The 24,202-nt window shown below is 41.5% G+C and overlaps 2 protein-coding genes across 11 annotated transcripts in view; one reads left to right on the top strand and one right to left on the bottom strand.

Annotated features, from left to right (window-relative positions):
• The window catches only part of LOC138165277 (dedicator of cytokinesis protein 7-like), a 327,550-nt gene that overhangs the window by 259,283 nt on the left and 44,065 nt on the right, over positions 1–24,202 (bottom strand). The window lies entirely within an intron of this gene.
• Positions 1–24,202, top strand: part of LOC138165275 (cysteine protease ATG4C) — a 78,756-nt gene that overhangs the window by 28,368 nt on the left and 26,186 nt on the right. For all 5 annotated transcript variants that reach the window (XR_011169324.1, XM_069093425.1, XM_069093426.1 and 2 more), the window contains exons 5-7: positions 2,078–2,405; positions 6,426–6,496; positions 15,507–15,643. Coding sequence is in view for 4 of the 5 variants with exons in the window: in XM_069093425.1 (XP_068949526.1) it covers positions 2,078–2,405; positions 6,426–6,496; positions 15,507–15,643 (536 nt within the window). In the remaining variant the exon portion in view is untranslated. The remainder of the gene's footprint in view (positions 1–2,077; positions 2,406–6,425; positions 6,497–15,506; positions 15,644–24,202) is intronic.

Raw genomic sequence — 24,202 nt, 5'->3', positions numbered from 1 at the left:
CCTCTCCCTCCCACCGTCCCACTCTCTGCCCCCTTCCCTTCCCCCCCCCCCCCCCTTTTTTTCCCCCTCCCATTTTTTTAAAAATGGGGACTTTGTGAGAGTAGCCAGAGAGACCTGGCTAGAGTCAGAAGGACATGGGTTTGAGCCCTGCTGCTGACCACCCTGGCTGTGTGACAGTGGGCAGGTCCCTTCAGACACTCTCTGAGTCTAAGTTGTTGAGAAAGGGTGGGCACTCCTCTGCAGTGCTCGTGAAGCCCTGGGACCGGACCGCTACCTCTCCCTGGCTTTGGCCCCATTGCCGTTGGAGTAGCATTGTTTCTATAACATACTGACTTCTAAGAGATTCTCATTTTTCTTGTTAATTGTATGTGAAGCTGCTTTAATCATCAGCCTTTTCATTATTAAATCCCTACCCATCTTCAGGGTTTAGGAGGCCTCTGTGCTATGTAGTGAGACTCTTAAGGATGTCACATGGAAGTCTGACTTTAAAGTGGTTTTTTTCCTGTGATGGCCAGTTTAGAGTCTTTCCTACCTAAATAGTGAGGTATGTTTTAGATTGATTTCATAATTATCTACTCTAACATTGAGTTTTTTTACTATTAAACTTTGAGATACAATCCATGAGCTATGTAATCAGATAATGTAGTTATACTAAAAAAGATGAACTATGAATTTAGTTCATTGTTTTTTAGGATAACTACACTATCTGATTATGTTGATCTAATATTTACTTACTAAAGCATGTATTGGTGAGCTGAGCTTTAAAACTTTTAAATTGTGTGTCTATAAACTGTGTATATGAATGTATATACCATAAGGCTTCGGTATGAAGAATACTTCCTATGATTTTGCTAATAGAAGGGTTTAAAAAATAATAGCTCATGAAAGGAAGTGGCAAAATGATTTTCTTGGAGAATCTTTATCTTTTTCTGAGGCAGGTTAGCTATAGACGTGTGTGACAGTGGGCCAGTACTGAATGATTTCTTAAGGTCTCGTGGGGCTGATTTTCTGCTTCCATACTCATTTTGTTGACTTAGAATGAAATATAGGCTTGCTATGATACTACAGCCTGTGATGGCTGTGTTTGTATATGTTGTGTTTAGACCTTGGCAGACTTAGTATTTTTTTTAATACTATGATGACTTCCTCGAACCTCCTTGCCCATACATTTCTTCCTTATAGGAAAGTAGCTTTCAGTACCACGTCCTGAGGTGACTGTGTCTGACAGCTTATGTGACATTCCATGTTTGTCGTCTTGCCTCTCTCGATTGAGAAGAGTGAGGCCTGTTTCATTATCTGTCTTCTATAACCAAGATCAAAGACTTTCACAAAGAAATAGAGAGTTACTCCATTCCCAAGATGGGAGTTATTAAAACATGAGAGCTGGGAGGGAGCTTGGGGAGCATTTGGTGCAGGGACGCTTATCCTTTTCTGTGGCATGGGCCCCTTTGCCAGTTTGGAGAAGCCTACGGACCAGTGCTCAGAACTGGACTTTTAGTTCATATAAGGAGATGCTAAATGTCATTTAGAGATTAAGGAAAAGAAAGATGTAACTTTTTCCCATCCAAGTTAGTGAACGCTGTGAAATTGCAGATTCAGAACCCCTGATCTGGTCTGTTCCCCTAACTGAGACTCAAAGAGGCTGTGACTCACTCAGTGTCAAACATCAGGGGTAGAGTTGGGACTAGCTCAAGTCTCCTCACTCCTGGCCAGGCTGTCTTTCAAGTTTTACCTCATCATGATGCCTGTACAAATTTCTTTCTGGAAAAAAGAAAATCTTATGGGAAAAAAAGCCCCTTAAGTTTAATCTCTAAGTACAGAAAAATCTCACTCTTTGACAACTGTTTTGTTGTTCTCAGATATCGTAAATGTTGTTATACTCTCTTGCTAAATCTGCTTTGCTTTTTGATAGAGATAATTGCAGCTAGTTGGTAGAGATAGATGTAAGTATAATTTGAGAATTGTGGTCTACCCAATATAAGGTACAGTTACTGGTTTTAGTAGGCTTAGTCTCTGTTTAGTTTGTCAAAATTTGGTTGTTTAAAAAAATGAACACCTCCTTTTGAAACTATGATAGCCTGGACCTGGCCAGATGCATTGGACGTTGAAAACTCAGATTCTGAATCATGGACTTCTCACACTGTGAAAAAACTCACAGCATCATTTGAAGCATCCCTCGTGGGAGAAAGAACACCCAAAGGCCCATCGTCCGTCCTTGGAGAACTATGCAGGAGGAGCTCGGATGAAGAAGGCAGGGATGAGGTCTGCCACAGGAAAATCATCTCGTGGTTTGGTGACTTCCCATTGGCCTGCTTTGGCTTACATCAGCTAATTGAATATGGGAAGAAGTCTGGGAAAACAGCTGGAGACTGGTATGGCCCAGCAGTTGTTGCACACATTTTAAGGTAAAGTTCTCTTAAAACTCTCATCATATGCTCTAGCTTGTCAGATAGACAGACAGCTGAGGGGATGAGGAGGAGAGAGGGGAGGGGAAGGGAGGGAGACAGAGAGTGACATGGGGTGGAGTAGAGAGGATGTTGAGAGTTTTCCTCTAGATCAGGGGTGGAGAACCTGCGGCCTCAAAGCCACATGTGGCCCTCTAGGTCCTCAAGTGCAGTCCTTTGATTGCGTCTCCTTAATAAAAGGATTTGTTCTGTAAAGCTCAGACTCGGCCAAAAGGCTGCACCCGAGGCCCCCGAAGGCTGCATGTGGCCTCAAGGCTGCAGGTTCCCCACCCCTGCTCTACATGTAGAAGAGCTTTTAGTGTTCAGCAGTTATAGGACATTATTGTAAAGATTCTTTTTGTTTTCAGAGCAGAGAAAGCTCAGTTGAGCTGCAGCCTGGCTTGTCAGCTCCTGCCCTGCTCAGTTTATTTACGGAGACAGGCTACTTTCCCCCTTGTTGGCTGCAAAGGACCAAGGTCTCTTTAAAGCTCAGTCGATAGAGCACCTTATTGAAATGTTCTAAAAACTAACAACTCTTTCAACCTTGGAACATGCATAACATTATAGATTTTTTTTTTAATACTGTAACCTGGGGGCTGTAATGTACTGATAGTGTAATGAAATGTCAGAGCTGAAATTGATGTTTTCAGCATTTCTTTGCACACATCAAATTCTTGTGAACTGTAAATGTATGGGACTATTAATATTATAATTATATCATAGTAAAAGTAAAGGGTCTGTGACATTCAGTGTGGGCGGAAAAAAAGTCGAAAGTCAAATTTCACTATACTTTGCCTTTTTATGTGCCATTTATTTGGATACTACTTGATTTTTTGTTTTTTATGGTCTTAGGTGTTCTGTGCATGTCCCAGTATTGTCATAAACTGAATCATTAATATGTCATCCAAGTATAAGAGGTCAAGGTGCAGATGTAAATTATTCCAGTTAGACACATTGATCAATTTAAAATTTTTCTCAAGTCTTGACTCATGGCTTCCTACACTTAGACATTTTACAAACCAAACCATTAAAATGGGAGGATTGGCTTCTGTTGTCTAGTTTTCATTTCATCAGCATAATAATCAAGTGATATTTATCGTTCCCAAGTTGGCATAGGATTTATGAAAAGTATAGTAATTCATAAGGCTCATTTCTCCCCTCCATTGTGATAGCATAAACTAGAGCATAGATCTCTTAGAACCTAACTTAATCCATAGAAAATAAAGATAACCCAGGAAACATCACTAGAAATGCTTTTGGGGGCATTGACCCAGGCTCTCTTTATGGTTATTTCCCATATGAATCTTGTCATAGCTTGTATACTTTCATTTGGAAGTTTGCCTGTTCAGGTAATAAGGATTCCTGAATAAATTTTAAAAGTACAGTTGCTGTTAAAAGAGCTTTGGGAAAAGACTGCAGAGATAATGTGCATATGTATTTCCTATGGATGCCTATTTCCCTTCCTGCTTCCATTCCTCAGAGATCTCTGATGCCATTGGAATAGGTGCTCCCTGAGTGGGGTTGGAGACAGATGGTCTTGTAGCCACCCTAGTAAGAAGGCTGTCAACACTTAACCAGGCTGGTCCTCAGACAGCACCCATTGCCACAGCCACAGCCACAGCCACACACGTCTGTGCCATTCCTGATCCCAAGGCTGAAGCCTTTGTAGCTTGGGAGCAGTCGGTAGACTTTGCTTTTTGCTGAAGCATCTGCTCACCTCGAGGCAGACTGATTGTTGGATTAATAAGTCTGTTTTCCCTCCCTTTCCCCTGCTCCCGCCTCCTTTCTCCCTCTTCTTTTCTCCCTCTTTTCTCTTCCCTTCCTCCTCCTTTCTCCCCCCTTCCACTTGCCTTTCCTCATTCTCTTCTGCCCCCTCCTCCCTTTTCCCCAGCCTCTTTCTCCCTCCTTTTTTTGTTTAATAAATCTAAATTCTTGATGTAGCAATCTAAGGCTTTGAGATCTTCCACGTGTCTCTCTTTCATTGTTCTTGACCTGTGCTTCTCATATATTTTTTACCATCCTTGCTTATTCCCATGTTTGTACCAAAGTTGCCAAATATCAAAGTTTATATTAATTTAATTTGAAGGGTCTTTTGAAGTTTTTTTTGTAGAACTTTCCTACCAGTAATTCTTTTTAAAAAAATTTATTTATTTACTTTTAATTTACAACATTCCATTCCACAATCCCTTGAGTTTCAAATTTCCTCCCACTCCCTCTCCTTCCCCCTCCCCCTTGGTGGCATGTAGTGAAATATAGGATCTACAGATACCTTCATATTAAACATTAGCCAGGTAAAGAAGGATTATAACCAATGGAATGAACAATGGGAAAGAGGAAACACAACAAAAGAAGAAAAAGAAAGAGAGCAGGGAGTTTGCTTCGGTCTGCATTCAGACTCTGTAGTTCTTTCTCTGGATGTGGATGTCTTTCTCCATCCTGAGTCTCTTGGAGTTGTTTTATAACCTTGTATTGCTGAGAGGAGCCCAGGCTATCAGAGTTGATCATCACACATACGTTGTGTCTGTAATCATGGACAAATTTCTCCTGGTTCTGCTCTTCTCACACAACATCAGTTTATATAAGTCTCTCCAGGTTTTTCTGAAGTCCATCTGCTCCTTATTTCTTATAACACAATAGTATTCCATTACATTCATATATCACAACTTGTTTAGCCATTCCCCAATTGATGGGAATCCCCTTGATTTCCAGTTCTTGACCACCACAAAAAAGAGCTGCAATTACTATTTTTGTACATATGGGTCCTCTTCCCATTTCTATGATCTCTTTGGGATACAGCCTTAGAAGTGGTATTGCTGGGTCAAAGGGTATGCATTTATTTATAGCCCTTTGGGCATGGTTGCAGATTGCTCTCCAGAAAGGTTGGATCAGTTCACAACTTCACCAACAATACATTAGTGTTCCAGTTTTTCCACATCCTCTCCAGCATTTGTCATTTTCCTGTTTTGTCATTTTAGCCACTCTGACGGTGAGATGTCCTACCAATAATTCTTAAACACTTCAAAGCTGTTTGACCTTGGGCAAGTCACTTAACCATTATCTGCCTTAGTTTCCTCATCTGTAAAATGAAGATAACAATAGTACTTACTTCCCAAGGTTGTTGCGAGAATTAAATAAGATCATATTTTTAGGGCCATCTTTATGTTCTCTAGATTGACTTGTTCTGTAGACTGACAGCCAAGTTAAAGTTTATAGATGGTATAACAGCTGGGAATCTTAGCACCCTCTGACCTCTTCCTTACCATGGTATCACCTTCAGTGTTGGCGAAGAGGGCCATAGAAGCTCATTTTTCTTGGTCTTTGGTTCATGGGCTGTTATGACCAAAAAATTCAGCACCAAGGCCAGTGACCTGGCTCTGACCCTTGGAAAGCAGACCTGATTTGTTGTCAAGGCCATACACAAAGCCCTTTTTTTTTTTTTTTTTTTGTAAGCATGGTAATCCTTCCAGGGTTCATGTTCTGTTGGCAGAGCTTTTAAGAACCTACTCTCATTTCTGTGCTACAGGTTTTTGTAGCAGGACTTGGTCTTGTTAGCGTATGAAATTAGATCAGCTGTTGATGTTCTTTGAATGGTTTAATGTAGTATTTTAACTTCTGTGGAATGAATTCTCGTCTTGTTTACCCTGCACAGAGTAGGAACTTAAAAAGTGTTTTTGTTGAATTTGAATTCATTGGGATGATAACTTGAAATATCCAGAAGGTGTTTGCACAGTGCTTTATATGTTATTGCATCCTCAGAATAGCACTGGGAGGTGAGTTCTGTCATTATCTTTACTTTACCGATGAAGACACTGTGGCCAAGAGAGGTTATGGGAAGTGCTTGGTTTCTTACAGCTAGCAGTCCAGCACTCTGGGCTGGAAATGAAAATTCTGCATTGGTTGTGGTTAAGTGGTCTTTAGTTACTGCCAAAAATTCTGTTTAATATTTTAAAGGAGAATCATATGTTTGCTCTCATTTCATAGAAAAGCAGTTGAAGAGGCAAGACACCCTGATTTACAAGGAATAACGATTTACGTTGCTCAGGATTGTACAGGTGGGTAGGACAGGTAATTCTAGCCTTTGTCAAATTTACTTATTCAATTTTTCATGTGTTTTAAAGCTTGAGATCCCAATAGCATTTATAGGCTCTTTAAGGTAAGAGGGGCTGTGTCTTAGTGCCTCACACAGAATATGCATTCAGGAAATTTTTATTGACTAAAAAAGTCAATATTGTAACATTAATTTACCTCATAAAAGCTTAACATTTAAAATATGTATTTATTATGGATCTATGAAAAACATTTGCCAGGTAACTTTTCACTAAAATAATGATGTTTAGGCATGAAAAAGGAGTCTGACATCATCTTTCAAGGAACTCTGTTTTGTGGTTTGGCAGTAAAGTCTTGCCGTTTGTGACTGTATCTGTGCTTCTTGTTGTCTGTGTGAATTTTTATTTAATTTAATTGTTAATTAATAAAAATATTGTGGAACTTTATTGGGGTTGAAGTAGGGTCTTTGATTTCCTGAGAAAATAAAAGACATGTCCAAATGGAAATACCCCATGTAGGTTTCTTTGTCAAGAATCATACCAATGCCTTCAATACATTTGAATATCCTAAAAGGTAAGTATTATCCATTATGTATAGTATTTGAGTGCTCATGGTTTGCTTCATGGGGTTTAGAATAGAGCAGACATGCCCTGAAGCTCCTAGGAAGGACGTTGGAGTAGCCTAGAGCAAACTCCATCTGATGGGTAGTGTCCTCAGCAAGTGGTCACACACCCTACTTTAAACCTTCCGGTCATTCCTGCAGGAGCTGGTCACGTTTTTGGACAGGTCCTCTTTAGAGTGACCTAAAATCCGCCTCTCTGCGAATCCCGCGATTGTTCCTGGTTTTGCCCTAGGGTGCCAAAGGAAGGAATCTGTATGTGATGAATATCCTGAGGCAGGATTGTGTCCCCTTGTTGCTTCAGCCAAGCCTCGTGTGGCCTCACCATCCTGGGCATCCCCAGCCTGTAATACAAGATAGTGGCTGTGTCCTCACCAGAGAGGGCTGTCATAGCCCTTCTGTCTCCCTCGTTCTGGATTCTGGGTATGCGAGAGTGCAGCCCAGGATGGAATAGAGGCTGCTATGTCTGCCCCAGTGCATTGCTCACTGAATGCTCTTAGGATTTCCTCCCTTGGCTCTTATTAGAGCTAGTCAGCAAGATCACTCTTGATCCCTCAGCAGACTGCCTCCGTCTGATTTGTCCTCTGGTAGGCTGACCTTGGTTCTCTTCCCTTCCTTCCCCATGAAGGACTGTCATGATGTTGGTATTCAGCCTTCTCACAAGACCACACCCCACTTCTTGTGCTCATTCTCTCACCGGCCTGCGTTTTTAGCTGTTCTGTGTGTCCTCCTTTGCAGGCCAGTCTTGTCTCTTTAGATGCCTCCCTCTTCTCCTCTTCATTGGAATCATCAGTGATGGTGGGGGAGGGCTTTGTCTTTAAACATTTTTCGCTGCCCTTCATCCAGCTTCCCTTTTAGAGACGCAGACTGTGAGAATCCCTAGGTTCTCATAGGTCTATCATGTTCTTTGGATTACTGAGGGAAGAACAGCAAACATGTGGTTTTTGATTTGGTCTTCTAGAAAGACTAATTTGTTGTTTTTAAAATTTTTAAATTAATTTTGAACTTAAGTGCAAAAAGAAAAAAAAAACATTTCCATGTATATACCACAATACAAAGAGATGATTCAATATGAAACTACAAATGGTTTACTTAAAAAAAAACTATGTCATAAATGCTCCCTTATCATTTATTGAAGCTACTTTGCTTTTATGTGCTTCTTTCTGAGTTTCTTCTCTGCCCTTTTCTTTTTTTTCTTCCTTCCTCCCCAGCCCGCAGTAGAGAAGGCTGCCACTAGACACAGATATATAAATATATGTAAAACCTTACTTTGCATATTTCTGCTTACCAGTTCTTTCTCTGGAGGTGGGCGGCATCTTCCTTCATAGTTGATTTGAGTATTTATAATACTGAAAATCACTTAGTCATTCCCATTGAACAGTATTGCTGTTACAATGTACAATGTTCTCTTGGTTCTGTTCATTTCATTCTTCATTATTTTCTGAAAATCTTTCTGTGTTTTTCTAAAATCAACCTGCTCATCATTTCTTACAGCACAGTAGTTTTTCGTCACAGTTGCATATCACAACTTGTTCCGGCATTTCCCAGTTGATGAGCATCCCTCAATTTCCAGTTCTTTGCCGCCACAAAGAAAGCTACTATGAATACTTTAGAACCTATGAGTACTTTTCTTTTTTCCCTGATCATCTTGGGAAACAGACCTAATAGTAGCCAAAGAGTATACACAGTTTTACGAATTTTCGGACATAATTCCAGATTGCTCTCCAAAATGATTGGATTAGTTCACAGTTCCACTAATAGCGGATTGATGTCCCAGTTTTTCTACATCCTTCTATCATTTGTCATTTTCCTCTTCTATCATTTTAGCCAATTTGATAGGTATGAGAGGATATCTCAAAGTTGTTTTAATTTGCATTTCTTTAATCAGTAATGATTAATGCATTTTTTCATGTGACTATAATATAGTTTTAATTTCTTCTTCGAAAAACTTCCTGTTCATATCCTTTGACCATTTATCAATTGGGGAATGACTCATCTTCTTGTAAATTTGACAGAGTTCTTTATACATTTGAAATGAGAGCTTTATCTGAGAAATTGTCTACAAAATTCCCCCCAGCCCCAATTTTCTGCTTTCCTTCTAATCTACATTGTTTTTTTTTCTACAAACCCTTTTAAATTTAATGTAATTAAAATTATCTCACAATGCTCTCCATCTCTTGTTTATTCACAAATTACCTTACTATCCATAAGTTTAATAGTCCCATGTTCTAATTTTCTTAGGATATCTCCCTTTATATCTAGGTCATATATCAATTTTGACATTTTCTGGTGAAGGGTGATATTGGTCTATGCTCGATTTCTGCCAGACTAACTTTCCAATTTTCTCAGAAGTTTTTAACCAAGTAATGAATTCTTATCCCCAAAACTTAAATCTTTACATTTGTTGAACAAGGTTACTTAAAAAATTTTCTACTATGTATTGTATGTTCACTCTGTTCCACTGATCTGACTTTCTTTTTCTCAGCTAGTACCAGATAGTTTTGATAACTACTGCCATATAATATAGTTTAAGATCTGGTAATGCTAAACCTCCTTCCTTTATGTTTTTTTGATTTATTCCTTTGATAGTCTTGACCTTTTGTTTTTCCAAATAAATTTTTTTTAAAGCAATTGGGGTTAAGTAACTTGCTCAAGGTTACATGGCCAGTTATTTCTGAGTGTGGTGCTGAGTATCTGTAACGTAATTGCCATGGAAAGGCAACTTCCCAAGGTTCAAAATACCAGCATAGGTGCTCTCCATTTTATTCAGTGACAAACCAAGAACAGAGAAGATCAAAACATTTACTAAGTGTGATTAAATAATCTCCAAGCACTACCCCACCCCAGGACCTTCCAATCATTCAATCAATTACAAAGTCTCTGTTCTAAATACTTCTCCACCCCTAGGCTGTACCTTCATTTGGTCCATCACAAAGCACAAAAAGGTCAAAAGTTCCCCACCCCTGGATCACAATCGAATCTACCCCAGAGTTACATCAAGTTTAAACACAGCACTTAATACCCAAATGGAGGTCTTTTCTTCATCTTGACACGAGGCAAGTTCTCAGCAATCTTAGTTCCTGGGAAGACAAGGCTTAGCAAGGCCACAAGATACGTTGCCAGTCCCTTCATTAATTCATCCTCTGTCTGTAGAACAGTCCTAGAACCCCTGAAAACATTAGCAAAGCCCTCTTCTAGGATTTCTGTAAACATACAACAAGAAAATCCTTCGTCAGGGCTTCTGAACCAACAGAAAGGTTCCCAGACCCCTGCAACAACAGCACTGTCCTTCACCAGTGGACAGTATTCACTCTGTCTGCAGGACAGTCTCCAGACCCCTGCAACAACAGCACTGTCCTTCACCAGTGGACAGTATTCACTCTCTGTCTGCAGGACAGTCTTAGGGCTTCTTAACCAAAAGCCAGGTTCCAGGACTTCTTCAACAACAGGACTGTCTTTCACCAATGGACAAATCTGGCAAAACAACATCAAAACAGACAGACAAAGTACCAGCAAAACAGCCATGTCTCCTCAGTCCTTGGCAGCTCAGGGGGCAGGTCTCAAAAGTCCAGGGCAATTCAAAGCGGCCACCAGCAATTCTCTTAGTCTCTCTCTCTCCACGAGGTGCTGCTTCCAAAAAAAAAAGTTCATCTGCCTCTCACTTGTCTCTCCAAATCTACATCACCAGCTCCTCCCAGTTCGTGTCTCTCTTTTCAAGTCAACAAGTCCATCCCACAGGTGGGATTAACAAGCTCTGGGTTTTAACACAATCAATTTCAAAAACTAAGCCAATACAGGGGAATCTTTAAATGCCATTACTATCACAGTATCTGAGCCCGGATTTGATCCAGGTCATCCCGACACTGGAGCCGGTGCTCTTACTCGTTGAGCCACCTGGCCGCCCTTTCCAAATAAATTTTATTAGTATTTTTCTAGCTCAATAAAATACTTTTTGGGTAATTAATTGGAATGACATTGAATAAGTAGATTAGTTTGGGTAGAATTGTAATTTTTATTATATTGGCTCTACCTACTCATGAACAATTAATATTTATCCAGTTATTTAAATCTGACTTTTATTTGTATAAAAATGTTTTATAATGATGTTCATGCAGTTCCTGGGTTTGTCTTGGCAGTTATACTCCCTATAGTTATTTTAAATGGGGTATTTCTCATTATCTCTTCTTGCAGGGTTTTGCTGGCAGTATATAGAAATGCTGATGATTTATGTGGGTTTATTTTATATCTTGCTACTTTGCTGAAATTAATTTTTTCCACTGACTTTTTAGTTGAATCTCTAGGATTTTCTAAGTATATCATCTTATCTTCTGCAAAAAGGGATAGTTTTTTTTTTACCTCGTTGCCCATTCTGATTCCTTTGATTTCTATTCTTCTCTTATTGCTGTTGCTAGCATTTCTGATACAATACTGAATAATGTTGGTGACAGTGGGCATCCTTTACTTCTGATCTCATTGGGAAGGCTTTTGCCTTATTTCCATTACAAGTAATGCTTGCTGATGGTTTTTGGTAGATATTTCTTATCATTTAAAGGAAAAATCCATTTATACCTATGCTTTCAAGTGTTTTTAATAGAAATGGGTGTTGTATTTTGTCAAAAGCTTTTTCTGCATGTATTGATATAATCACATGATTTTTATTACTGTTGTTGTTGATATAATCAATTATGTTAATAGTTTTCCTTATAGTAAACCATCCCTAAATTCCTGGGATAAACCCCTCACTCAAAATGTATAATCTTTGTGATATATTGTTACAGTCTTCCAGCTAGTATTTTATTTAGGATCTTGGCATCCATATTGATTTACAAAATTGGTCTGTAATTTTCTTGCTCTGTTTTTGCTTTTCCTGGTGTATCAGCGCTATATTTGTTTCATAAAAGGAGTTTTGTTCTATTATATAATAAATAATAATATATAATAATAAAATATTATATACAATAATAATAAATAAATATTATATAATAAATAATAGTTTTATTTATTACTTTAATGATTTTCTTACATTCAATTGTATTAATCTCATCTTTAATTTTTAGGATTTCCAATTTGAGATTGAAAAGTTGTTCTTTTTCTAGGTTTTTTAAAAATTGTATACCAATTTATTGGTTTACTCTTTCTCTATTTTATTGAGATAAGCATTTAGAGATATAAATTTTTCTCCGATTATTGCTTTTGCTACATCCCATAGGTTTTGGTATGTTGTCTCAATATTGTCATTCTTGATAATGAAATTATTGATTTTTTCTATAATTTGTCCTTTAACCCATTCATTCTTTTTTTTTTTTTTTTTGCTTTTTGGAGGGTAGTTGGGGTTAAGTGACTTGCCCAAGGTCACATGGCTAGTTTTTGTGTTAAGTGTTTGAGGCCGGATTTGAACTCAGGTCCTCCTGACTCCAGGGCCGGTGCTCTATTCCCTGCACCACTTAGCCACCCCCCATTCATTCTTTAAGATTAGGTTGTTTAGTCTCCAGTTAATTTTTAATGTGTTTCTATGGCCCTTACTAAATAGAATTTTTATTGCATTGTGATCTGAAAAGGATTTATTTAATATTTTTGCTTTTCTGCATTTAAGTATAGTTTTTTTATGTACTAGCATATGGTCTGTTTTTGTAAAGGTGCTATATACCACTGGGAAAAAGCCATCTTCCTTTCTATTTCCATGTGGTTCCTTCCAGATGTCTTGTCATATCTACATTATCTAAGATTTTATTCATCTCCTTGACTTCTTATTTATTTTCTGGTTATATTTAACTAGTTCTGAGAGGGGAAGATTGAAGTCCCCCACTATTATAATTTTGCTATCTATTTCCATCTGTAATTCACTTAGCATTTCCTTTAAAAATTTGGATGCTCTATAGCATTTGGTACATATAGGTTTGGTACTGATATTACTTCATTATCTATGGTGCTTTTTATCATGATGCAGTTTCCCTGTTTATCTCTTTTAATGAAATCTATTTTAGCTTTAATTTTGTCTGAGATCATGATAACTGCCCTTGCTTTTTTTGCATCAGCTGAAGTATAATCAATTCTACTTTAGCCCTTTATTTTTACTCTGTGTATCTCTCATTTTTAAATGTGTTTCTTATAAACAGCATATTGTTGGATTTTGGTTTTTTAATCCATTCTGCTCTCTGTTTCTGTTTTATGGGTGAGTTCATCCCATTTGTATTCACAATTATAATTACTGGTTGTGTATTCTCTCCAGCCTATTTTTCCTCATTGTTTGTCCTTCTCTCCCTCTCTTTTTACCCTATCCCTCCTCAAAGTTCTAGTTTACTTGTAATCACAGCTTTCCCCAATCCACACCCCTTCTAAGAATCCCTCTCTTATCCTCTTCCTGGCCCTCCTATTTCTTCGTAAGCTAAGGCTTTTACATTTTATACCATTTTAGATATATTGTCATCCCCTCTTTAATTATTAAATTAATTGATTTATTTAATTCTTCTGATGATAATTTAAGTTTATAACACTATCAGCCCTCCACCCCCTCTTGCCTCTACTGTAACACTGTAATTCAAGCCTTTTTGTATGAGATAATTGCTCCATTTTAGGTCTCCCTGCCCAATTTTAATTTTTAGGATTGTCTCATCATACTCAACTCAAGCCTTCTGTCTATGTATGCTATTTCAAATTACCCAAGTAATGATATCATTCTTAGGAAGTAAACAGTTTGACCTTATTAAATCCCTTAGAATTGGTCTTTAAAGTTTATGTTCTTATGTTTCTCAGGCATGTATACTACTCCAACTTGTTAATATAATTTTTTAATGAGTTGGTCAGACTTCACTTCTCTTCTGCTCAGAACCATTCAATGGCTTTCTGTGCCTACTAAGTAAAGTACAGACGTGGCCTTGCACACCTTGGCCATTTCCTACCTTTCTGGCCCCAATTCAGAATGGCCCCCTTCATTCCAGCTCAGATGGACTCCTCACTCTTTGCTCTCTGCCACATGGCATGGCTGTCCCTCACACCTTTCTTGCATTGCCATCTTGGCCACTGCCCTCTGCCTTCATGGCCTGCCAGATCGCGGCTCCTCTGCCACATTTGTGGAAGAGTGATCCACACTATAACTCAGGCTGCTCTGCCCAGGCTCTCCGAGGAACTTCTTTTCTAATTTTACTCAGAGTTATTTTTGTGTTTCATCCTCTTGTTAGATTGTAAGTCCCTGGTTGGGCATAGATTGTGCTGTTTTTCATTTCGGTAACCCCAGCTCCTGACATCACAAGTTAATAGAGACAGATGGTGGCCCAGTACTGGGCACTGGAACTGGAGGTAGGCAGACCTGAGTTCAGATCCTGCCCTTCATTCTTACTGATGGTGTGTCTCTAGGTGAGTTCTCCCACTCGGTATGGCAGTGTCTGCCTGGCAGGGCTGTTGTGAGGGTTAAGTGAGACACTGTTTGCAAAGTGTGTGTGGTGCCTGGTGTGCCCTCCTTAGTAGATGTTTGCTGAATAGGAATTCACCTAAGTTCCTTTTCTCTATTTGAAGGAGGTTTGAAAGATCTTGCTACTGAGGCCTGTGAGTCTTATAGGAACGATGTTCATTGCTTGTGCTGAGGCTGTGCTGAGAGTGTCAGTGAAGCTGGAGGAAAACCAGCAGCGTTTTCTGTGCCACCCTTTGTTGGGCATGCCAGTAGAGCTGTTGGTTGTAGAGATAATAGAAGCCTCTTTGAAATGGAGATTCATTTGACTGGAATGAATGGGGAGAATGGGGCAGGGAGAAGTGAGGAGTCCCTCAGGAAGCCAGAGTGAGTAGTTTTGAATTTGATGATAGCGTCATAGATTTACACCTGGAAGGGGTTTTGGGGTTCCACCTCTCTGGCCCCTTCATTGAACTAAGGAGGAAGCTAAGACCCCGAGCAAGAGGTCAGAGGAGGGACTTAGGCCAGGCAGCCTGACTCCAAACGCAGCGTTCTTGCCATTATACAGCATTTTCCTCAGTGAACACCTGGGGGAAAGTGAGGTCGGGGGGGGGGGGGGGGAGTAGAAGCCAAAGACAGGAAATCCCCTCTGTGTGTGAGCATCCTCTGGGATGAGGGCACAGAACTGGTACAGCTGTTAGTAGCTTTCCATAGTCCAGATCTGAGATGAGGGTTTGATCCTGCTGGGAGTACTTGGTAATCAGCAATTAGACTCTGCAAGAGCCCAGCATTTAGTTAAGGAAAACTGACCGTGGTGTTGTATGCCAAGGAGTCTCTGGGGGACACTTGAGGATTTTACTGTATGTAGCTTAAAAGAGGTTGAGACATTGTTGTCACTGTCTCAGAGGATGGAGGGAGGCATTTAACTGGGCATTGAAAGGGAGTCCAGAGAAAAAGGGTCCTGGAGTCATTTGTGTGGAAATCTAATGAATACTAATTGTATTTTTTCCAGTATACAAGGCTGATGTCATTGACAAACAGTGCATTTCTTCGGACTCGGAGAATACAGAAGACAAAGCTGTCATTATCTTAGTTCCTGTTCGACTTGGGGGAGAGAGAACCAACACGGACTACTTAGAATTTGTAAAGGTAGGAGAGAAGAGTGCCAGCATTTTTTAAAAGAGCCCGACTGACCAATAGGAGAGCATATGAAGGTGGCAGTCTTCTTTCCAGTAAACGTGTAGTGATGATTTTATGGATCTAAGTTGTAAAGTTTGACTTGAGAGGTTTCAAATTTCAGTATTGTGAGATCAGACATAATTGAAGAACACACAGTGTTCTGTGCTAAAGTGGAACTATCTGCTTGATTTTCTCCAGAGCTACCTGAGGAGAAATAATAATTACAAACAAGTTCTAGGTGCAGTTCAGATTGCCTGCCTTGTGACTTTTAAAGGTGTAGGTAAATGCTTCTGTGTATGACTCGAATCTAAATTAACCACCTGAAAATGATCCGATATCGAAACACAGACTTTGCTGTCGACATCAGATCATTTTTTCTTACTATTGATTTGTCTTCTGGTGCTACCATGAGGTCAATAAGAAAGATTAGGATGACTTTTTATAAAGGTAGACGTGATGAGGCTGATGCCAGGGAGAAATGCTTAGTGGGAAGGAAAGAAAAAAAAATCTGAAAAAAGCCACATTTAGCTCTGATTAGTCAGGCTGACTGTTCTGGGTTTTCACCGTGATTTTAAACATCATGATTTAAATCAGTGCTGCCTGGCTCAGGTAGACGTGGGCTGCCAGAGCACACATAGGGATCCCTTCAGGCCAGCTGCAGATTGACTCAGAAAACCACAAGTGAACATTACCCCTGTTCTGTGGCATCTTTATTCACTTTATTACATACTATACCCCAGTGACGTTTAGTCTGGTTCTGGGGCCACTTGGGCATGCCAGACACATCTGCTTGAACGCTGCTCCTCCCATTAAAGCCTTGCACTGATGCCCTTTGGGGTACAGAAGTGACCTGGGGTTTGGGCATCTATGTCTAGAGAGTTCTCCAGCTTTTGAGTCTGGTGGGCCCTTCCAGGGTCCATGTTTAATTCTTTCTCCCTCCACCAAGAGTCTAGTTCCCTTCTCCAACTAGTGGAGTGTGACTTGTTTTCTTGACCGCCCAGTGGGTTTTTGAGAATAGCGCTCACTACCATGCCCTGTAGTCTCTCAGTCCTAATGAATGTGTTGTGTACAGTGTGAGCTTTCTCTTTCCTCTCACTACTAAATCTTTCCCCGGGGTTTGTGAGGTTTTCTTCTTCTAAAATTGCAGATCTTTCTAAGAGCTTGGAAGGTACAGAGAACAGCATTTTCTCTTAGTTATTCAATATATATCTTTGGCCATGGCTAGGCACCATTTTTCATGTTATTTCCTCATAACATTGAAGGCCTGCTTACTTGTTCACTGTGTTGAAGGGGATCCCCTCCGCCGGGATGGACTTTTCTTCCTGTATGGTTCTTGTATTGGTCTTTCTTTGACTTTTTTTTTCTTTTTTGGAGGGGGAGGGGAAAGCAGGGCATTTGGGGTTAAGTGACTTGCCCAGGGTCACATGGCTAGTAAGTGTTAAGTGTCTGAGGCCGATTTTGAACTCAGGTCCTCCTGACTCCAGAGCTGGTGCTCTATTCACTGCGCTCTCTAGCTGCCCCTTTGATTCTTTTTTTAAAAATTTTAATTCTTTAATTAAAAAATTATTTATTTACCTTTTTAGTTTACAACATTTAGTTCCACAAGCTTTTGAGTTTTAAATTCTCTCCCCCTCCCCAAGCTGGCATGCAGTCTGATATAGGATCTACAGACACATTCACATTAAACATATTTTCACATTAGTCATGTTGTGAAGAAGAATTATAACCAGTGGAATGAACCACGAGAAAGAAGAAACAAAACAAAACAAAACAAAAAAGAGAGAGAACAAATAGTCTGCTTCCGTCTGCATTCAGATTCCATAATTCTTTCTGTGGATGTGGATGACATTTTCCATCAGGAGCCCTTTGGAATGATCTCAGAACCTTGCATTGCTGAGAAGAGCCAAGTCTATCAGAGTTGGCCATCACACAGTGTTTCTGTAATTGTGTACAACGATCTCCTGGTTCTGTTCCCCTCACTCAGCATCAGTTCATATAAGTCTTTCCAGGTTTTTCTGAAGTCCATCTGCTCCTCATTTCTTATAGCACAGTAGTATTCCATTATATTCATGTACTACAACTTGTTGAGCCATTTCCCCAGTTGATGGGCATCTCCTTGATTTCCAATTCTTTGCTACCACAAAAAGAAGCTGCTATAAATATTTTTGTACGTATGGCTCCTTTTCCACTTCTATGATCTCTTTGGGATCCAGCCCTAGAAGTGGTATTGCTGGGTCAAAGGGTATAAACATTTTTATAGCCCTTTGGGTGTGGTTCCAGCTTGCTATCCAGAATGGTTGGATCAGTTCTCTGTGACTTGTGTCGAGGATGGAGCCAGTGCTCTAGAGGGGTGTCTGGGTCTTTTCCCTGCTGTGGTACCAGCGTTGCACCCACTGCATGTGTCCTAGGCTATCAGTGCCCACTGTGCATGTGGATTCAGAGTTGGAGCTTGGAGTGCTTTCTGAGAAATAGGACTATGGTGTATAGAAACTTTTTAGAAAGAAAATTTAGCCCTGTTTCTGATGAGATAGTAACTTTATTTTTGCCCTTCAGGCAGTCCAGTGTCCCCAGTAATCACATGTAAGGCATCCCAGGAATGAAACTCATACTTGCTTCAATGTCGGCTAAGCCTGGGACATGATTAGTTTATGCCCATAGAAGAGTAACTGTGAGGTGTTCTTGGAGAGATCTGGAGGAAGATGGCTTTGTGACTTCTAGGGCATGCCAACAGATAGTTCTTGGGGAAATTCTGAAGGCATTTCAGCTGAGTCTCCAGTGGTCTCCTTCCACTGGGCCAGCTCCTGCCCAGCTATGAGCAGCTAGCGTGGTTTCTGGGTACCCTGCAGTCATTGGGATGGCAGGGGACCATATGCTTCATTTTGAATTGGATATCTTAATAGACTCTTACACTCAGCATGTGCAAAACTGGACTTGTTATCTTTCCTTGCAGACTCTCACCTCTTCCTGACTTTGTTATCATCACCATCAAAGGGACCACCACCCTACAGGTCACCCAGGCTTGATACCTACGTGTCATCCTTGACTCCCTCTCCCCACTTCTCCGACCTGTTGCCAAGGCCTGTTGATTTTTTTTTCAAATCTAAGAATAATTTTATTTTTTACAGTGTCCAGGGAAATTTCAGGGGGAGATGTGACTAAGAATTTGGTCACCGCAGGGCAAAGGATTCAGAGCACGGGAGTTGGCTGACTCTCCCTCATTTTTCTGGAGTAGCGAAGATGAGCGGGGGAAGGAAAGGTATATGGTAGCAGTGAAGGAGCAAATGGCCAGGACCATCTCAGGTTGGCAGGAGGTGAGGTGACGGAAGGATTTCAGCTTAGACATTAGCCCTCAAGGCTTGATTTCATCATTCCTTCCCTACAGTCCCAGTCCCTTAAAATAAGCAGTCAGGTGACCAGGAAGCTGAAAAACGGGCATCCCTGAGATCAACAACTGAGTATGATTAGGTTTTTTGGTTATTTATTAGGGGTCGAGGGGAAGAAAAGGGAATGGATATGGACACCAACAAAGACAAACTGAGGGACAGAGTGTCGTTCTTCTCTCCTCTCTCGGTCTCAAGAAACAAATTCACCTGGTTCACTGTCATAGAGTCTCAGGATGGACAGATAACACGAGCCAGGAAAAAACGACCTCACCCAGATACTTCCTTCAGAGTCTGGGGGGAAAGGCAAGTGCTGACCATTTCATTTTTCTACATTAAAAGCTTTTCATAGACCACACTCATACAGGGGAACAAGGACCACAGACCTCAGCCTCATAGTCCAAAGGCACACAACATGCTCACCTGGTGGCTATGTCAAGATCAGGGAAAGGTGATTGGAAGTGAAGCCTCTTCCTGCCCCAGGATGTTATTAGTGACCAGAAGCCTGGCAACAGGGAAGGAGCTCCTCAGTTCCCACGTTCTCCAAAACAGCAAGGCCTGTTGATTTTGCCTTCACAACATCTCTTGCATAGCCCCTCCTCTCCTCTGACTCTGTCCCCATCCTGGCACAGACTCTCCTCACCTCCTGCATGGACCATTGCAGTAGCTGCTGGTGGGTCCACCTGCCTCGACTCTCTGCCCTGTCTTTGCCATCCTCCCTTCCCAAGTGGTCTTTGTAACACATAGGTCTGAGCATGGCACCCTTCTGCCATACCCATATATACTCCATAAGCTCTGTTGACTCCCTTCTGTCACTTAAATAGAACTAGTCAGTAGCACAATCAAAACTTCAACCTCATTCTCCATCTCCCGCACTGAAGAATTAAGAATAAAAGCTCCCATGCAGGCACAGAGTTACATTTGTGGGATTTGAGAGTCAGAAGGAACCTCGGCGGCCCTCTCGTTCAGCCCAGACCTTAAGGAGGTTATATCGGTTACGTCTGTAACGTGGTCAGCTCTGCTCTGATGCTTGTTTTGGAAGCACAGCTTTGTTCCAGTTGATCGACATTTTATGGTCTGATTTGAGCACGGCGTGAATTTTGAACTTTGCATTTGTTTGTGCTCAATTTTGTCCTCAAGAAACAGCGAGAACACAGAAAACTGCACTACTCCACAAGAGCTCACAAGTGGCAACCTTTCTCACGCCCATTTCTACACGCAAACGTGAGATCTTTTTCAAGGTAAAGTGCCACACTGATTGTACATCTTCTGGTATATGCAGTAGGGGCTGTGGGCAGCGTAAGTCTGGTCTGCACCCTCACCACCTCCCACTGTGCCTCTGCCCCTCTACCCAGAGAGGTTGCCCTCTGGCCTGTAGCTGTGGACTTTGCCAGCCTGGCCCCCAGCACCGGAGTCGGGGTGTAGGCTGAGCAGCAGCCCAAGCCAGATACTGCTGCTCGTTACCGTCGTATTTCTGTATTTTAGCCATTTAACATGTATGCAACTCTGCTACTGCTTTTATTAGGTTTCTATTTAAAAAAAAATGTCCCTGACAAAGATTGTGAGTCTGCGGTTTATATTTCCTGCTTTTGCACATGTTGGGCTGGCCCTGTGGCAGAATTGTCCCTCTGGCCTCTGCTTGCTGATGTCCCCTGAGATCATCCCGCCCCTCCAAGAAGCCTCCTCTACTTCTGGGCAGCTGTGGTCCTTAGGAAGTGTTTTCTGAGGTAGAAATGTGCCCGCCCAGGCCCTGTTCCATATGATGACCCTTCTCATGCCTGAACACAGCTCTTCTCTTCCCTCCTGAGCCTTCTCTTTTTGGACCTTCAGTTGGCCCTCACGGACCTCGGACTCAAGCCCGTCAGCATCCCAGTGGCCCATCTCTGGGCACTCTCAGTGTATTCACATCCTTCTTAGACTGTGGCACCCACTTCTGAGCCCCGGACTTCAGACTTGGTCTGACTAGGGCAGGCTACAGAGGCTCCGTGGCCACCTTGTTCTTGGAAGCCAGCATGAAGTACCTCCTGTGTAACAGGCCTTGTACTAAGCACTGGGCATGTGAAGAAAGACAAAAGAATCTAGTCTCTGAAGGTGTTTGTGCATCCCGACCCCCTCATCCAGCGAGTCTGCTGCCCGTATCGGCTCCAGGTTTAGTGAGAGTGCCGTCTGTGTTTTATTCAAGTCACTGACAAATATGATGAACCCTGTGGGGCCCAGAGCACATCCTGGAGTGTGCTGCTGGAAAACTCCCGCCATCTTGGTATGGGACCTGTCACTCTGGGCATTGAGGTTTTCTACCAGCTCCCAAAGCCATCTAGTTCTATTGCCAGACAGTCCACATCTCGGCATCTTTTCTCCAGAAAGAAGAGTGAGATATTTTATCAAATGCTTGGCTAAAATCTGTGTAAACTATACCTATAGGATTTGGATGATTTAGTAGATAGAGTGCTCATCTTAAAGTCAGGAAGACCTGAGTTCAAACCCCACAGCAGACAGTTCCCAGCTGTGGGACCCTGGGCAAGTCACCTAACTTTTCTCATCCTCAGTTTCCTGATCTGTAAAATGGGGATAATAATAACAGGGCTTCCCTCCTAGGGCTGTTGTGAAGATCAGATAAGATGACCCATGTAAAATGCTTTGCAAACCTTAAGGTGTGACACCAGCACTGGCCGTTATGCCCTTCCCCACTGCTAGTTCGGTTACCGATTCAAAAGGAAATAGGGTTGGCCTGTCACGACCTGATTTTGATGAAAGGCTGCTGGCGCTTTGTGAATGTTCCCCAGACCCAGGAGTGGTGGTTGGGAGTTATGTCAATCATTTGAGCTGTCCCAGAGTGGAATGGGCCACCCTCTGAGGCTGTTGGTTCCTGATCCTCAGGGGGCCTCAGCAGAAGCTGGGCGGCTGCTCATCACAGGAATGTTGTGGTGGGGCTTCCTCTGAAGATTGAGGGGACCCAGTGGCTGCAGAATCCTCTCTTTATTTTTAGCTTCTGGAATTTATGATCACTAGTCCCTTTCTGTGCAAAGATGAATAATTTTGGTGGCTGTGGCTGTTCCTCCGTGCTTTGATCCTTTCTGCAAATCTCCTGATGCCTGTACCAGTAACTGATTGCTTTCTGATTGGCCTGACCAGGGGCTGATTTCTTGGTAACCCACAAATTGCTTGTGTTGTTTGAAGTTGTGCTGTCCAAGGTGACAAGGAAGCTGATTAAAAAAATCTATTAAATTTTGGGGAAGAGACTCTTTCTTTCATCTGTTCAACCTAACATTCCCATCCATTAGATTGTAAGCCCCTTGAGGGCTGGCTCTGTCATCTCTTTTTATATTCTTGTTGCTTCACACAGTTCTTGGCACATAGGTGCTTAATAAGTATTAATTGATTAACTGTACGTTCTGCCCTTAAAGTCTACAAAGCATTGACTGTGGAGAAATTTTCATCTGGAATTAAAAAATGATTCGATGCCTGGGTAAGTTGAGTTTATGTGCTGTCTCAGGTTAAAAAACCAATGTGAGAGTATGAAAGAAAAAGGCAGATTGGGAGCAAAAGTAACTATAGAGTCAAAAGTTGGGGTTTAGTGCACATGACATCATGAGTTCTTGCCAGAGGATAGCCGTGCTCTTGGCCATTAACATCCGTCTTCTTCTGCCAACACTCTTCATCTTTTTGTGAAGCACCAAAGAAATTCCCAAGAGCTCACCCTCTTTAGGAGCTCACCTCGGCATCTGTCTTGTTCCCTGTGGGCAGTCAGCCTTCGTATCGGGCTTCCTCAGCCGTCGCTCATTGAGGGGTGTCCCGCATTGTCCAACGTGCTGTTTCCACGCATGCACCAGGTCTCTCCTTCGTGACGGATGACTTCAGCCTCCTGCGTGTGGCTCAGTGAATCCCCACCCCCCCGGGAACAGGCCCTTTCTTGGTGTGGAAGCGTCTTTGGAGGCTTCACAAAGGCAAGGTCCTGTGCATTCAGGGGCATTCCGGTTCTTGAGCTGCTCCTGAGTTACTGCCGGATCTTCCCTGCCTTGTTGCAGAGGAATGAAGCTGTTCAGCACCGTTGCTTTCCACCTGCCCATCTCTTAGAGCTGTTTGCTCCCTGTGTAAGGTCTCTGGTGACTCCTCACGCTCATTTTCTCTCCTTTCTCTTTTGTCAATGAGGGACTGAGCATTCTTGCTACTTCGTAGGTTCCAGCGTGAAAGAGAAGTGATCCCAAAGACCAAACTTCTCTTAGTCAAGCACATAACCATTCATTAAGCGCCTGCTGTGTGCCAGGCACTGGCTTAAGCCCTGGGGATACAAACAGAGGCAAAGGACAGTCTCTGCCCTCCAGGAGCTCCCAGTCTGGTCTCACTCTCAAGTGAGAGGAAGAAAGTACTCTGCAGATTGCCTGGGGAGCTGTGATCAGAGGGAAAACAGTGGTCATGGTAGTGAACCCTTCAGTTAGCAGGAAGTCCTGTGATGTTGCTAAATTGGCAATCTCGTTTACTTTTCTTAATTATGGGGTGGCTAGGAAGATTCCTCTGATTTAAAATAGTTGCCTTTTCAAAGGAAACTCTTGTTTGGTTACTGGTTAAGACCTTGGAGCACTTACTAAACTTATTTTTATTCCTCTTAAACAAAATGTCCCTTCTTTTGTTTGAAGCATGGTGATTTAGATGACTGGTTAGTTCTCTTGGGGTTTGGTAGCACCTAAGCTGGGACCAATGGTATTCTACAACAGACTGCAGACATTGAAAATTTTGAGACTCCTGTTTTAAAGAACGTAGGGTCTGCTTACATGGTATGAGTCTTTTATATAATAGAAATCCTAGGGGCGGCTAGGTGGCGAAGTGAGTAAAGCGCCAGCCCCAGAGTCAGGAGGACCCTTAACACCCACACAAAATACTAGCCATGTAACCTTGGGCAAGTTACTTAACCCCAATTGCCCTCCAAGAAGCAAAAAAAGAAAAAAAAAGGAAAAAAATCCTTCATGAATATTTTAAAGAATAAATTATATAGTAAGCTGGAAGATCTTAGATGGAATTCTACTCTAAGTAGAAGGGTATCTTGAATAATCTTTTGAGTTGTTCCTGTGATTTTAAAAAATTATTAGAAACAATAACTATTAAAATCAGTAATCAAATAAAGAAATTATGTAAAACTCTTAACCTTGAACAA

Source organism: Petaurus breviceps, unplaced genomic scaffold, assembly GCF_028583685.1.
Source record: "Petaurus breviceps papuanus isolate PSGF00001 unplaced genomic scaffold, PetGlider_PUasm1.0 208, whole genome shotgun sequence".
Taxonomy (NCBI): domain Eukaryota; kingdom Metazoa; phylum Chordata; class Mammalia; order Diprotodontia; family Petauridae; genus Petaurus; species Petaurus breviceps.
The sequence above is the reverse complement of the archived record's forward strand: the minus strand, read 5'-3'. Positions and strand labels throughout refer to the sequence as shown.